The 13,410-nt window shown below is 37.7% G+C and overlaps 1 protein-coding gene across 4 annotated transcripts; it reads left to right on the forward strand.

Moving 5' to 3' along the window:
- Positions 1 to 2,838: 2,838 nt before the first annotated feature.
- On the forward strand, positions 2,839 to 11,020 carry LOC105050903 (uncharacterized). Of its 4 annotated transcripts, XM_010931122.4 has the most exons (7): positions 2,839 to 3,045; positions 3,272 to 3,571; positions 3,831 to 3,939; positions 4,494 to 4,539; positions 6,874 to 6,959; positions 10,128 to 10,186; positions 10,779 to 11,020. In XM_010931122.4, the coding sequence occupies exons 1-7, from the start codon at positions 2,966 to 2,968 to the stop codon at positions 10,876 to 10,878; spliced, it is 780 nt and encodes a 259-aa protein (XP_010929424.1). In that variant the 5' UTR covers positions 2,839 to 2,965; the 3' UTR covers positions 10,879 to 11,020. The 4 variants fall into 4 exon arrangements, with proteins under 4 accessions (XP_010929424.1, XP_010929428.1, XP_010929426.1 ...); XM_010931126.2 differs by lacking the exon at positions 10,128 to 10,186; XM_010931124.2 differs by lacking the exons at positions 6,874 to 6,959; positions 10,128 to 10,186.
- The last annotated feature ends 2,390 nt before the right edge of the window (positions 11,021 to 13,410 follow it).

The raw sequence follows: 13,410 nt of genomic DNA on the forward strand, positions 1-13,410 counted from the left end.
CAAAAAAACCTATCAAAATTTAAATTCAGATGAAAAATTAATTGTTACATCCTTGTGAATTGAATCAGCAAGGGCCTTCAATTGGCTTTGATAAGTATGAAATATGGAGAAGGGAGGTTTTTGTAATGATATTCATAAGTTTTTTTTTTTGGTAGAAAGTGATATCCATAAGTTGATTTTGCATAGGAACACATCACATATCATATGCTTAAGTTGTGTTTGGTAGTTGGCAATCTATTCAGATTGCTAATAATTTAAATTGGACCCATCAGATTACTGTATTTGGTATACTTTTTGAATGGTAATCTGAATTGCCTTGATAATATGGATTCCCTCCTAGGAAGCAATCCAGATTGTCTTGAGAAGGATTGGTTATCTAGATTACCACTTCTATGGTAATCTTATAATATAATTTTTGGACGAATGTATCTTCATCAAAAAAATCAAACAAAATCTTTTTTTTTCCTTGTGAAGCCGCTCCTCTTCTCCCCTCAACCTCTTGCATCACAAACCCTAGCCTCCTTTTTTTTGTGTTATAATGAATTCATTTTTTTACTTGTCTCCATATTTTAACATGCAATTTAATGAATATTTTTGCTAGAATATTTTGCTAGATTCTTGAATACTTGAATAAATATTTTGCTCAATTTAATTTTTTATTAGGATGATTTTGAGTGTAAGTCATAATCCATGGATTTTTAATAGATTTAATTTAGGGGTATTTTAGAAATTTAATTTTACATTACTAGTAATCTGATTGTCATACCAAACATGTCAATTAAGATTCTCAGTATTTTTACTACAATATTACCTGTGTGTATCAAACACAATAATCAATATTATTGATAATTTAATGATAGCAATCTATCTTACTGGCAATCCAGATTATCTTTCAAGATTGTCTGGCGATGTACCAAACGCAACCTTAGAATTATCTTCTCGGGTGCAAAATATTAATCTACCTCAATGTGTTCAGTGCTTGCATTAATAACAACATTGGATGTAAGAACAAACCTATAGCTTATGTAGAGTATGGAACGCTACAGTATGTGCTTATATGAGTTGATGATGAATTGATCATGATATTTATGATTAGATTTGAATAGATCTTGATTTTTAGCTCAACAAAGATGCCATAAGTTAAATGAGAAAAATATGTGAGAATCTATATAGATGTATGCTTGATCCTACCTCAGTTATATATAGGATAGTTTTTAATTAAGTACTTATACAAGGTCAAGTAACCCAGATATACCAACTAATCTTTTTGCCTGATGTCTTGGATTGTTTTTCATTTCCATCCCTTTAACACCTCTTCTTATTCTTCTTTATTTTTGGTAAACACACCTCTTCTTCTTATCCTTTGGTGAAGGTTATTGGTATGAAGTCTTGCCACATATGATTCTACTTGAGATAGCTGAATATTCATGGCAACGGTTGGAACTTTTAAATAAAGTTCTCATTGTAAATATATAAAATAATAATAGTAATAATTGATAATAATGACAACTAATAAGAGATATGCATGCCATACATGCCATGCTTCTATATTAAATATGGTATGTAGATTTTACAGCCTTATTATGCATGTGGCAAACCTAGCAACGAATACGTGAACCCAGCACTCGACACATGGTTAGGCTAATGCATTGACTAGGGATAAGTCGAACATGAAACACTAGTCTATTATATACCTAGCCCAAAGAGTTGTGCATCCATGGCTTGTTAGACTCCAATAAGTTGGCAAGCAAACAATGCCTATTTCAAACGAGAGACAAGCACAGACCATCTGCTTTTAAGGGTGCAAATGTGCAAGGTTGAATCAGGTCGTAAGTAGCCCCGATATGACTCGGTTTCTTAGTTCAATCATAATATTTGATCCATACCCAACCCAATAGGAGATCAGATAGGTTGGGTCGGATCCATAGCTAAAAAATTTTCGACTCAATGAGTCATTAAGATTGGATTGGATCCATCTATAATTTGACCTCAACTTAAAAAATTCAGAGCTCGATTTAATCCGGATCAAATATAGCTAACAATATTTTAATTACCATATAATCAACTACTATAACCATACAAAATACATAATAAACAATATTGCTCTCGAAACAAAATAAAATATAACAATAATTTTAATTTTATCTTCATGTTAAAGACGTTGCTTTTAAATCATAATTTAGAAGCTCAAATATATAAATATAATATAAAAAAAAAAAAAAAAAAAAAAAAAAAATATATATATATATATATATATGCGCGCGCGTGTTAAAGAAACTCGTCATTGTAAGCTTGACAATGATCAATTACTTGGCAAATTAAAAAATTTTAAATACAAATTAAATTTGAGCTAGCTCTTTTTAGTTTTATTTATTTATTTTTAACGATCTATATTTTATTATTGATTATTATATGTTAGGTAGAAAACTATAGCCAAACATTTGACTCAAACTGCAAGTCTGATATGACCTATCCCGATTTATACCCAAATATTTGAGGTGGATCTGAATCATATATGATTCGGTCTGAATCAAACGACTCACTCGATTTAAAATAAATTTCATGGATTCGATTCGACTTGATCAGGTAATAGGTTGAGTTTGCGGCCTAAAATTATGGTCTGTATAAAAAATCGCGTCAGACTAGGACGTAGCATTGAGCATTCTGAAGATAATGACATTTAGCTATGGGATGGGAAGGCTGTTTGCCGGTCTGAATGACCGGTTCCCTCCAGAGTGCCTGCGGTAGATCATGGGGTATCCTATATCGCTATCCTAAAATTTGCCTACGCTACCTGGCTCTCGCTCCGCCAGGTCACTCTCCCCCCGCCCCCTCCCCCTCCCCCCCCCCCCACCTCCTCTTTTCTTTTTTCTTTTCTTTTTTTTTCTTTTCCTGCTAATCTCTTTTCGCTTCGGCTGTTGTGATCGACGGGGGGGGAAAGCGTCTTGCGTGCGCCAAATGCAAAATGATTGCCCAGGGGGTGCTGCCATTCCCTCCTCCTCCTTCTACTCCCCTTCTCCCCTCCAGCACCACCACCCTCGTCAGGTCTGTTTTTCTCTCTCACTCTCTCTCGCTATCCATCCTAATAACTTCGTAAGAGCCGAGAGAGAGTAAGAATTAAGAAAGGAAAAAAATCAAAAAAATTCGACCATCTCGAATCTCGTGGCGTGGGTATTACATATATGTTCATTGATTAATTTAATTAATTTAACATTTATTCATGTAAGGTTCTTTGTTTTGCCCTAGAAACTAATAACGGAATTCCAACCAGGGATTGCGCGTACGCTGCCCTCCACAGCAACATCTCACGGACCGACCGGATGAATTGGGACTCGAGTAGGAGACGGAGATGTGAGGCAGTGACCAAGGCCGAGAACCCGGGAGGGGACGAATTGGGTACCAGCACGCGGACGGCTTATCTGTCCGCGCGACGCAAGGAGAGGATCAAGCTCCCCGACTTTGAGGGGCCCATCACGTTCAGCGATTTCCTCAACCACCCTTCCGGCGTGGAAGCCCTTCTGAATACGCGAGCCTTGCACAGCTTTCAGCCCTTGGATTCCCACACCTACAGGTACTCTTCTGCCTTCCTGCCTGGCTGCCTCATCGATCGATCATGAAACGCTCCATCTACTACATCCACGCACAGCATCGGATCTTGAGATTGGTTCAACGGATGCACTTGTCTGTAATGGATTAACTCATGGATGTTTTGTCTGCTCTAAAGCTCCTTGGATTCATCCTCTGCCCTCCTACTCGCCTATGCACGAATAGAATAGATGCAGAGACTCTTGCAGTACTAACCTTCTGCCCGCCTGCCCGTTTGTACACAGGTGCACCTTGCAAAAGATCCAGTTCCTCAAGTTTGAAGTGGCCCCCGTGCTAGACTTACGAGTGACCCCGACAAGAGAAGGCTGCACGGTCGAGATGTTGGATTGCAGGGTAAGTTCCGCCCAGTCTGATTTGGAAGCACATGATTAAACTGCTCCACAGACAAGGTAACCTGCCACTGCACCTGCTGGGACCTTATAATTTCATAGAATCATCAACCTTAGAGTTCAGACTTCTCCTATCTTATCCTAATTCCTAAGCCATAAAATTCTAAAGAAAGAGATCACAAGAATGATTTATACATTAAAGCCTTAACTGGCAACACTGCACATGCAAGCAAAATCCGATATTTCATTATCCAAAAGGGTGATGTATCATTCAAATTCCATATTACTCCATGACATATTCCATAAGAAGTGAATGAATTGCACTGCAACAAAGTATTAAGAGAGAGATTAATGGAATCAAGCCACCTATAGCAATGCATTTGCAAACAAATGAAATGCCTCATATTGAGGTTGTTTTGTCTTTGAAATATTGTCACATATCAATTTGAAATTTAATTGAAGTTTTTGGGAGGTATGGACTGCATCACATGCCCTAAGCTTTATCTCTCAATGGTTTCAATTTTTTATTTAAACTTTTTATCTTTCTATTTCTAACAGTTTGAGGGTTCTGAAACAGTACAGCAGCAAAATCATGCTTTTTCAGGTACATCCAGCTGTTGTCATACTGTGATTTCTCAACCAAATACTTATATGGGAAAGGAGATGATATTATCTGAACTGAAATTTCCCTTAATTTTGATATTCATGTCTCACTCGCCTTTCCAACTTACTGCTGATGACTAATTTGAAGTTTGCTCTTCAATAGTACTCATGCCTTGGCTTGTTTATCAAACTTCTTATTTTGTATCACGTAATACAAAAAAGATTTAATGGGATTAATGATCACCAACCAACCTAATGTCAACCCTGCCACAGCTTGTGCCAATATTTTTTGGTTTAATGAAGTTTGTCATGGTGGGAGAATTACCCAGCTTATGCTAGTTCTTCTCTAGCTCAATAGTTTGCTAGCTCATCAGAGCAACTGCAAGAATGAAAGGATGCCTCAACTTGCAATATCTCTATTCTTGAGTATAATACCTGCATACCCTGATTCTTACTTAGTGGACATGTTACAACATTTACTTCTTCTCTAACTCGTTATTATGCTAGCTCATCAGACCAACCACAAGCATGAAATAATGCTTCTACTTCCACTTCTTTATTTGTCTTGTTAAAGGCCCTAGGCGCACTTAGGCGCTAGGGGTCCCTAGAGCCTAGGCGCAAGGTACAGGCGCGCGCCTGAGAGAAGTTGGGTGCCAAAAATAGAAAAGAGCTAGCTATAGGTAAGAATTCCAGCAAGTAAAAACTAGCACTCTATTTAACTATAATTAATCTTTCCCATTCATATGTACTATAATTGACTTTTTCTATTTTTTAGAAATTAAAAATTAATACTTGTTGGGATCATATATACTGTAATTGACTTTTTCTATGTACTATAACTGACCTTTTCTATGTACTATAATTGATCTTTCCTACATACTATAATTGACTTTTTCTATATACTATAATTGATCTTTTTTATATACCACTGACCTTTTCTATTCCTTAGAAACTAAAAATTAATACTATAACCGACCTCATTGTGCCTTTGAACAATGTAGAGGTGTGCACCTGAGGCGCTTGGGCTGTGCCCGAGGGCTGTCGCCTCCCCTAGGGGGTATAGAGGCGACGACCCTTGCGCCTAACGCCTTTTGTGCCTGAGGTGCGCCTATTCTCGAGTGTAATGCCTACATACATTGAGGATAACTTAGTGGACATGCTACAACATTTACTGTATGTTAGTAGTTTTTATGAGTTTCCCGAAGCAAGATTGTTGATCCTTTGCTTCCATTTAGTTTGAGTTATTGAATTCAACCATGTTGGAAACGAGAAAAATAATTTTGCATAAAAATCATAAGAAAGCCCTTTGGAGAAGTCGACTTTTTACCTAGGATAACGTAAGGCAATTGCATGCCTCAACAAAATTTAGAGCTCCAAAGTGGCAGGGATAGAAGGATATAACTTTGGACTGTTAACCATTTAAACTTGATATTATCTTTGAACATGTAAGGTGTAATTGTTGATTTAGGTTTTTTGGTTCTCTTGGATCATTGCTACCCAATTGATGTTCTTGCAATTTTTAGTTTCATAGTCATACTTATGCAATACTGCATATTGAAGGAAATTCAACAAACAGAAGAAGCGCAGTAAACGTGCTTATGGTCAATAGGAGTATTACTTTACTAAAGGAAATAGGACAAGCTGCTTTATAACAACCTCTTAGCTCTTCTTATTGGCTTTTTTTCCCTATGTGACTCTTAGTCCCAAGAGGTTCTTCTGTAGTTATCCTTCTTTGTTTGTGCAAGTGATTAGTCTCTTAGCTGGTCAGTGATAGCTGTGGAGTCCAAAAAAGGTGCATCCCATTTCCCCCTCTGCTTTATATATTTGGATCTCCTTTAGGAATATATTCATTAGTTGCTGAAGTGAAAATTTAGATGAACCGACTTCTTGTTTCCTGCTTTACTTCGACTTTCTTCTTTGTTTCTTTCTGCTGCTACTCCTCTTAGCGGCAGATTCATTTACTCAACATAAAATCTGTTCACCATTATGAATCCAGGTACCCATGTCCTGACACAGACTTGTATCTTGCAAGGCTAAAATCATGACACTCCTATTCAAATAAAGATGCCCTACCTGTAGAATAATTACCTAGAGGTGACCATTATGAATACATGAATGATGTTGGCACCTATTGCATCATCAATAATTTATCAGATACTGTGTATTGTTAATTATGTTTAAGCAATTTTATAAGATGCATCAAATGTAGGTTTTAATCCCTGAATATTCCCTGTGAACATTAGGAAAACTGGTCCTATCAGATTTATATTTTGATGTGTTTCTTATTAGCTGTACATGTCTGGGTCACCTCTCAGTGTTTGCTCATTATTTCCAGCATTTATGAGAAACCATATAACTTGGGAGAGAAATGATTCTGAGCCGTGCTTGGATGTTGACGTGCATTTAAAAGTTTCCCTTGAGGTGTGGACTTGTTCCTCTCTTAATTAATCCCACAGATAATAACTGGATTTGATTCAATAAATAGTCTTACTTGAAGAAATTCATGCATCTATAATTCATTTATAGATTTGTTTTATTTGATCTAAAGAAAGCATAAGGCTTTTTTTTTTTTGTATTTTCATCCTAATTATTTTGCTTGCTTTTGATGGGAGCTTCTTGGATGGGGTTTCTTATCAAATTTGTAGCAGCTCAAACTGCTGAATATATGGGACTAGCCGCCCTTGTTTGCACTCTTCCTTTTTGTCTTTTTACTTCTTTTTGGGAGTTTTTTCACCCTTTTTTTTGTGTTTTTTTTTTTTTCGGTGGGGGTGTGTTTTGTGGGGATTTTGGTGGGGGGGGGATGCTGCATGCCATATTGGAAGGAAAGGCGGTTGTGACCTCTGCATTGATTCGTTGGTTCTTTGCTAGCACTGCGATGTGGTGAATCAGGGATAGAGCAGGCAAGTTTCTGCTAATTGGAAAATAAGTGGAATAGTTTTCCTTTAATAAAGGGAAAACAAAAGTCAAATAGGGTAATAGATAGAAGGATTAATAGATGGGGTCATGCATTGAAGATTGATCAATGATCAAAAAAATAAGTGCAATAGTTTGTTTTCCTATAATGAACGAAAAACAAAAATCAAATAGACACTTGGTGAATGGATAGAGGGATTGGTAGATGGTGTCATGCGTTGAAGGTTGATCAATGATCAAAAAACTCTAGCAACAGGTGTGGCCTTGATATGATCATAGTCAAACAACTTGTTAAATCCATTTGACAGTGAAACATGATCTTAATCTGAAACAGCTTGACCCAGATTTTGCCTTAAAAAATGTAGCAAGTTTTCTCCATATTGGAGGAAGCAATGTTCACGAACAACAACTTTAAGTACTTGACATGGAATGAACAAGTCACAGGATAATATATCCATCATTTTATCAACCACCTTGTAACTAGATGCCATGAATGTTAAGGAAGTTCAGTTGGCTTCTTAATATATTATCCGAAAACAAAATTTTCATACCAAAACTTTTTCAAGCCAGGATACCATGTAGGGCCACCCTCACTACTCTGCACGTTGTTGTTCCTACTGATCGCTTGATTTGTGAGGATAATAACCAAACTATAGGGGATCTTTCTGAAAAGTGCTTCATTTATAGAGAAGCAAGGATCCAGGTTCCGGCAGGATGTCCTGCTGGACTACAGGATGAGATTCCATCCTATGTATCGGAACAGGGCCATCCCACCAACATCTCAGCATCCCGATCGGGACATCTTGGGACACCCTCTGTCCCAAGTGTCGGAGTGAGGTAGGATGGTGGCCTATCCCGTTCCATGTGAAAACTGGGACAGCCATATCCCATGGGATTTAAAATCTTGTGGAGAAGTTAATTTTCGGATTTCATGGCACGTAAGCTTTGTTTGGAACAATAGGCATAATGTATCACCAATTACAAACAAATAGACATTTTATTTCATTCCGAGGGGACAAAAAGGCATCATTGCACTTGATTCTATAGGACTTGGGATATTGAAGATGATGTGGAATAACTTCTACTTTCAATACACTCGCTGTTCAATTAAACAATTCTTGTATATATTTAATTGCACCTTATGGTTTCATTGGCATTTGGCCCAACATGGTAAGATAGCATGATCGTGTGTGGGTTGGTGATTTTGCAAAGGCACCCTATTGGATGATGGCCATTTAAGGCGTGTTTGGGAAATCTAGCAGGATTGAGCTGGATTTTTTTGTTGGATCATGGAGTACACAGTCTATTTAAATAAGGCCCATATCAACCCAATCCCTCTTTAGCCCAAGTCTTGTGGGAGGAAAAAAAGACCTCCATAGGTCAATTTTTTTCATCCTGCAGTCCAACTAGCCCACAGATGGGATTTAGACCAAGATTAGGATGGGCTTTTAGAAAAAACGGGCTGAGCAAGCTAATAAGCTGGTTCTTATAGAAAATCCAGCCCAATCCAGCTGGATTTCCCTAACAGCCCCTTAATGGGGTTTACTACCATGAGGGTTCAGCCAGGGTGAACTTTCATGGCTAGTGCAAACAACTAAAGCTTTTAGTGATGGTCATCATTATCTCCTAAGATGTTTCTGCTAGCATAAAGAACCATGTAGTGATAGTATTATGGCAAGAGCATGTTAGATTGTATGTTGCACACTCGACAACTTGTAGCCAGCTATTTTTAATTATTTTCCTTGATTGAAACCAAATGCTAGTTCATGAACCTAGGCAATCCTACTGTTTGTTTTTCACTCTTATTTGCTGCATGCTGTCATAATTTTAGCACCACATCCGCTTATTAAACAACCTCTTATTTTGTTATCCCCCCCTCCATATTCTTGGGGTCAACAATCATAATTGCGGTGGGTTCATCGACATCATAAAACTATAGTCACATACGTGAATCCATATAAAATTAACTATTGGGGTGTTTTCTGCTGGTGATGCACTGTATCAGATCTGAATGTGGCCCTAAACAGAGTGAAATGGAGGAAAAGAATTTATGTAGCTGGCCCGAACTAGCTTGGGCTAAAAGCTTAGTTGAGTTGAGTTGAGTAGAGTAAAACAATCATAATTTATCATTTATTTTGTAATTCATTCTGGTATTGTAATTAAATTATGGTGATACCTTTAGGAGATCGTAACCAAAGTTGACTCCAATGCTGATGGAAAATTGATTTTTAGTGGTCTAGAAAAGCTTTGTTGTGTAGTGTAAATGTTGTTTAATTAATAATCACCCATGCTTATCTGAGATTCTGTTAGTACCAAGTTTCTTCTAAATCTATGACTTATCAGGTTGGGTAGATGTTGATCCCGTGAATGAATCTAGTTATGTTTCTTGAAAATTGTTGATCATCTCCTCCTTTTACACCAATGTGGGCCATTAACCCTAGTTAATTGATTTTGCTGTATTTTGTGAGATAGGTGTGTCTTGCAGATCAGATCTTGTGAAAAGCTTCCTGTAGTGGTTTTATTTACAATCCTTTCTGTTACATGTTAGCTACATCCTCCCTGAATGTCTTAGATGGCTCAGTTATGTTCAGATTTACTGTATATGGTTTTTATTGTTGTTGTTGTAGTGGTTGAAGTAAAACATAACCAAGTAACTTCTTCACCTGCTTTTTACAGGTCTATACAAAACCCTTTAGCTTGCTTCCACTATCAGCAGTGGAAAAACCTGGAAACCTGTAAGTCTTTAAGGAATGATAAATTTTCTGCAGCTCACTAGGACGGATTCCAATTTCTGCGGAAAAAAGAATCCATATTAATTGTACGGATTTAAAAAGGTCGCCTTTTTGGAGTCTATGATCATTGGTAGGAAAATGAGAGCAGGTTTAAATTCCATGCCAAAAAGTATGAGGATTATTGTAAACAATCATACTGCATACGTTGATACATGAATGCATGTACATATGTATAAAGATAGGCAATAGCTATTCACCTGTTTCAAGCTACATGAGTACTGTTCATGAATCATATGTGGAACATTATTGTAGGCATTGTATCTGTCACATTGTAAAGGACACCAACTCGCACGGGAGTACGAATTTTGGACATATGGATAAGTTACCTTTTTCGTGTTACCATGCCACTTACATCAGAGTGGCATCCCCTTCGTAGGATTAAATTGAGTCGTCAAGTTATAGTTTAGATTTAAAAATAGCATATCTAATTTTAATGTTCCCTCTGTACCGTTGAAATGATTTGAGGAATATATTACATCCATGATGTGATGTGAGTTCTGTAGATGGCAATAACTGGTATTTTGATAATATGCAGGCTTATGCAGGGTCTTCTTGACAGGCTTGTCCCCTTGCTTGTTGAGCAGCTACTCAATGACTACCGCACATGGGTCGGTGAGCGGTTCCAAGTTTATTAATGAATTCATCTTGTGTTTTGTTGTTTCATCATGTGGTTAACGTACAGAAATTGGCCTAAAGTGGTGCATAGATATTGCGCATTTAGAGTGCATTAATAGATGTTTACAATCTCTATTCACCAATCCTCTGATTTATTACTAATTGCTTGATTCAGTTCCAATATTCTTCAAGGACAATTTCAAGAAATTAGCAAGTGGGGTTCAATTATGGATCATCTTACGGTCATGTAAGATCTCATATATTAGATTAAAGTCAAGAAGGATATCCATTTGCCAGGATCCAACCTCTCCTTGGCTTTGAGGGCGCCATTCATGAAAATGGTGTATGGCTGCATGCAACTTGGAGGAGCCTCGTGTGGCTGATTAACTCTTAAAAACTATGACAAGGCTTGCAGATCTTGATCAAGAAATTTGGTTACGTATTCAACAAAACACTGTTTCGCCTTGAATAAGTTTTAACACGTTAGGGGAGCGGCACAAAAAGCAAAAGCTAATAACCTCCTGACGAGAATGACGGTCAGCCATATGTGGATCTAATATTAAGACAGGACAATACAGAATACAAAATCTAGAACCCTTAGGACAAGTTTAAGAAAATAATAAATAGTAATATACTTTAGACAGAAGATAGCTAAGAGAAATAAATATAAAAAACAGTCGACATAAAGGAAATCATTTCATACTGCAGCACTATTGTTCAGAAGTAAAACAAACATTGACAGGAATATAAGATCAAAGTCGAAGAAAAATCTTGTGCACAAACTCTCATAATAGCATGGGATCCAGAAAGGATTAAAAAGTAAGTAGGTATTCAGCATTTTGTATCATGCACTCTCAGATCAAATAACAAAATAATTTCAGCAACGGAGATTCCACCGTTGCTGAAATAGAAGAATCAACCTTATAGTAGCTACCTGAAGACAGAATACTTAAGGACCTGCAAAATAGAGTAAAATATCAGGCATCAGGCAGTGAGATATCTTCCTGCACAGACTCCTTCTTATAGGGTTTCTTTTCCGTAACAAAGAAACACCAAGAACAAGTTTTGTAGACAGAGGCTAAGAATTCAATGAACTCAGAGCCGATATCATACAATAAAAGCAAATACACCATCCAACATTTTAGCCGATTGCATCCGCACCATAGCTAATCTGGGGGAAACAATTGAAAACAACAAACAAGACAAGGCACCTGGGCAACATTACTCAAAATCGGCATCATCATCATTCATAGAAAATCCCCCAATAATCAATCTGCTTGGAGAATCTGAATAAAACCCGAGCCAAAAGGATCATGAGGGGTAATATCAAAATCAGTCAAAAATGCAGACTTCGCTAAAAAATCAGCAGCCTTATTCTTTTCATGAGTAACCCAAAAAGTTTGAAATAATTGTTTCCACATGTAGAGATCCTTAAGTAAGGGCTCTGAAAACATAGAAGCAACAGGAGAAGTTAGCCATCGGATAACGGTGACAGAGTCACCTTCAACCCAAAGGTCCTGCACATGAAGATCATAAATAGCCACAGCCACCCCCACCCAGCCAGCCACCAGCTCTGCATATGGAATCGAGGAAGTCGATAACTTCTTACCTCCGACTCTAATAAGACTACCATAATGGTCCTGAATCACATAAGTAGCACCGGCACCTTTAATAGAGACAGAGGCATCAAAGTTGAGCTTTAGAATACCTCCGGGAGGAGGGAGCCAACAAACAGAGTTGCTTCCTCTTGGTGTCGGGAGACCCGACCTCATGACTCCCCAGTTTCAGAAGTTATTCTGAGGCATAAGGGAATGATTAAGCCATGAATGATCAGGGACAAGAAATACAGCCCGCCTATAAACCTGCATAGGAGAGATAGAGATTTGCTGAAACAATCTCTCATTTCGAGCCAACTAGATTGACCATACCACACAAACCATGATAGACCTCAACCTCTTCTCTACCTAGGAAGTTGGAATAATCTATTCTAACTGTGACAAAGAAGGATGAAAATTGGAGTCAAAAGCTTGGGCACAGACCATCCATCAACTCTTGGCAAAAGAACAATCAACAAAGACATGTTGAACATCCTCCATTTCCTGATGACAAAGATCACAGAACTGGTAAGTAGTGGGAATAATATTCCTGCTGCATAATAGCATCTTACATGGAAGTTTCCGCCAAACCAACTTCCACCAAAACATCCTCACCCGCATTGGCACTTCTAGCTTCCAAACATTCTGAAATAGACTGCTATGTTGAGTAAGAACTGGCTGCTTATACCTATATTTAATGTCCTTTAACCTCATATCCTTTCATCCTGTCTTCCCTCGGCACAATTGATCCGGCTAGTCATGATGTGGCAAAGGGATAGTAGTAATGCATCATGCTACTATATCCTCCGAAAAAAAAGAGTTCAGAATGTTCAGATCCCACCTTTTATTAGGAGACATAAGATAATTAACCTTCCAATGTTTGCAGTAAACATCCATATTGATGAAGATAGGAGAAAGTGATATAGTGTTGTAGCCCAAAGCCCAAGCCCATCTAGC

This window comes from Elaeis guineensis, chromosome 8, assembly GCF_000442705.2.
Source record: "Elaeis guineensis isolate ETL-2024a chromosome 8, EG11, whole genome shotgun sequence".
NCBI lineage: Eukaryota > Viridiplantae > Streptophyta > Magnoliopsida > Arecales > Arecaceae > Elaeis > Elaeis guineensis.

Bases quoted from the DNA above. Each gene is read 5' to 3' on its own strand.
- LOC105050903 (XM_010931122.4), top strand. From the start codon at position 2,966: ATGATTGCCCAGGGGGTGCTGCCATTCCCTCCTCCTCCTTCTACTCCC. The intron at 3,572-3,830 runs GTACTCTTCTGC...GTTTGTACACAG, and splicing joins TTGGATTCCCACACCTACAG to GTGCACCTTGCAAAAGATCC. The intron at 3,940-4,493 runs GTAAGTTCCGCC...TATTTCTAACAG, and splicing joins TCGAGATGTTGGATTGCAGG to TTTGAGGGTTCTGAAACAGT.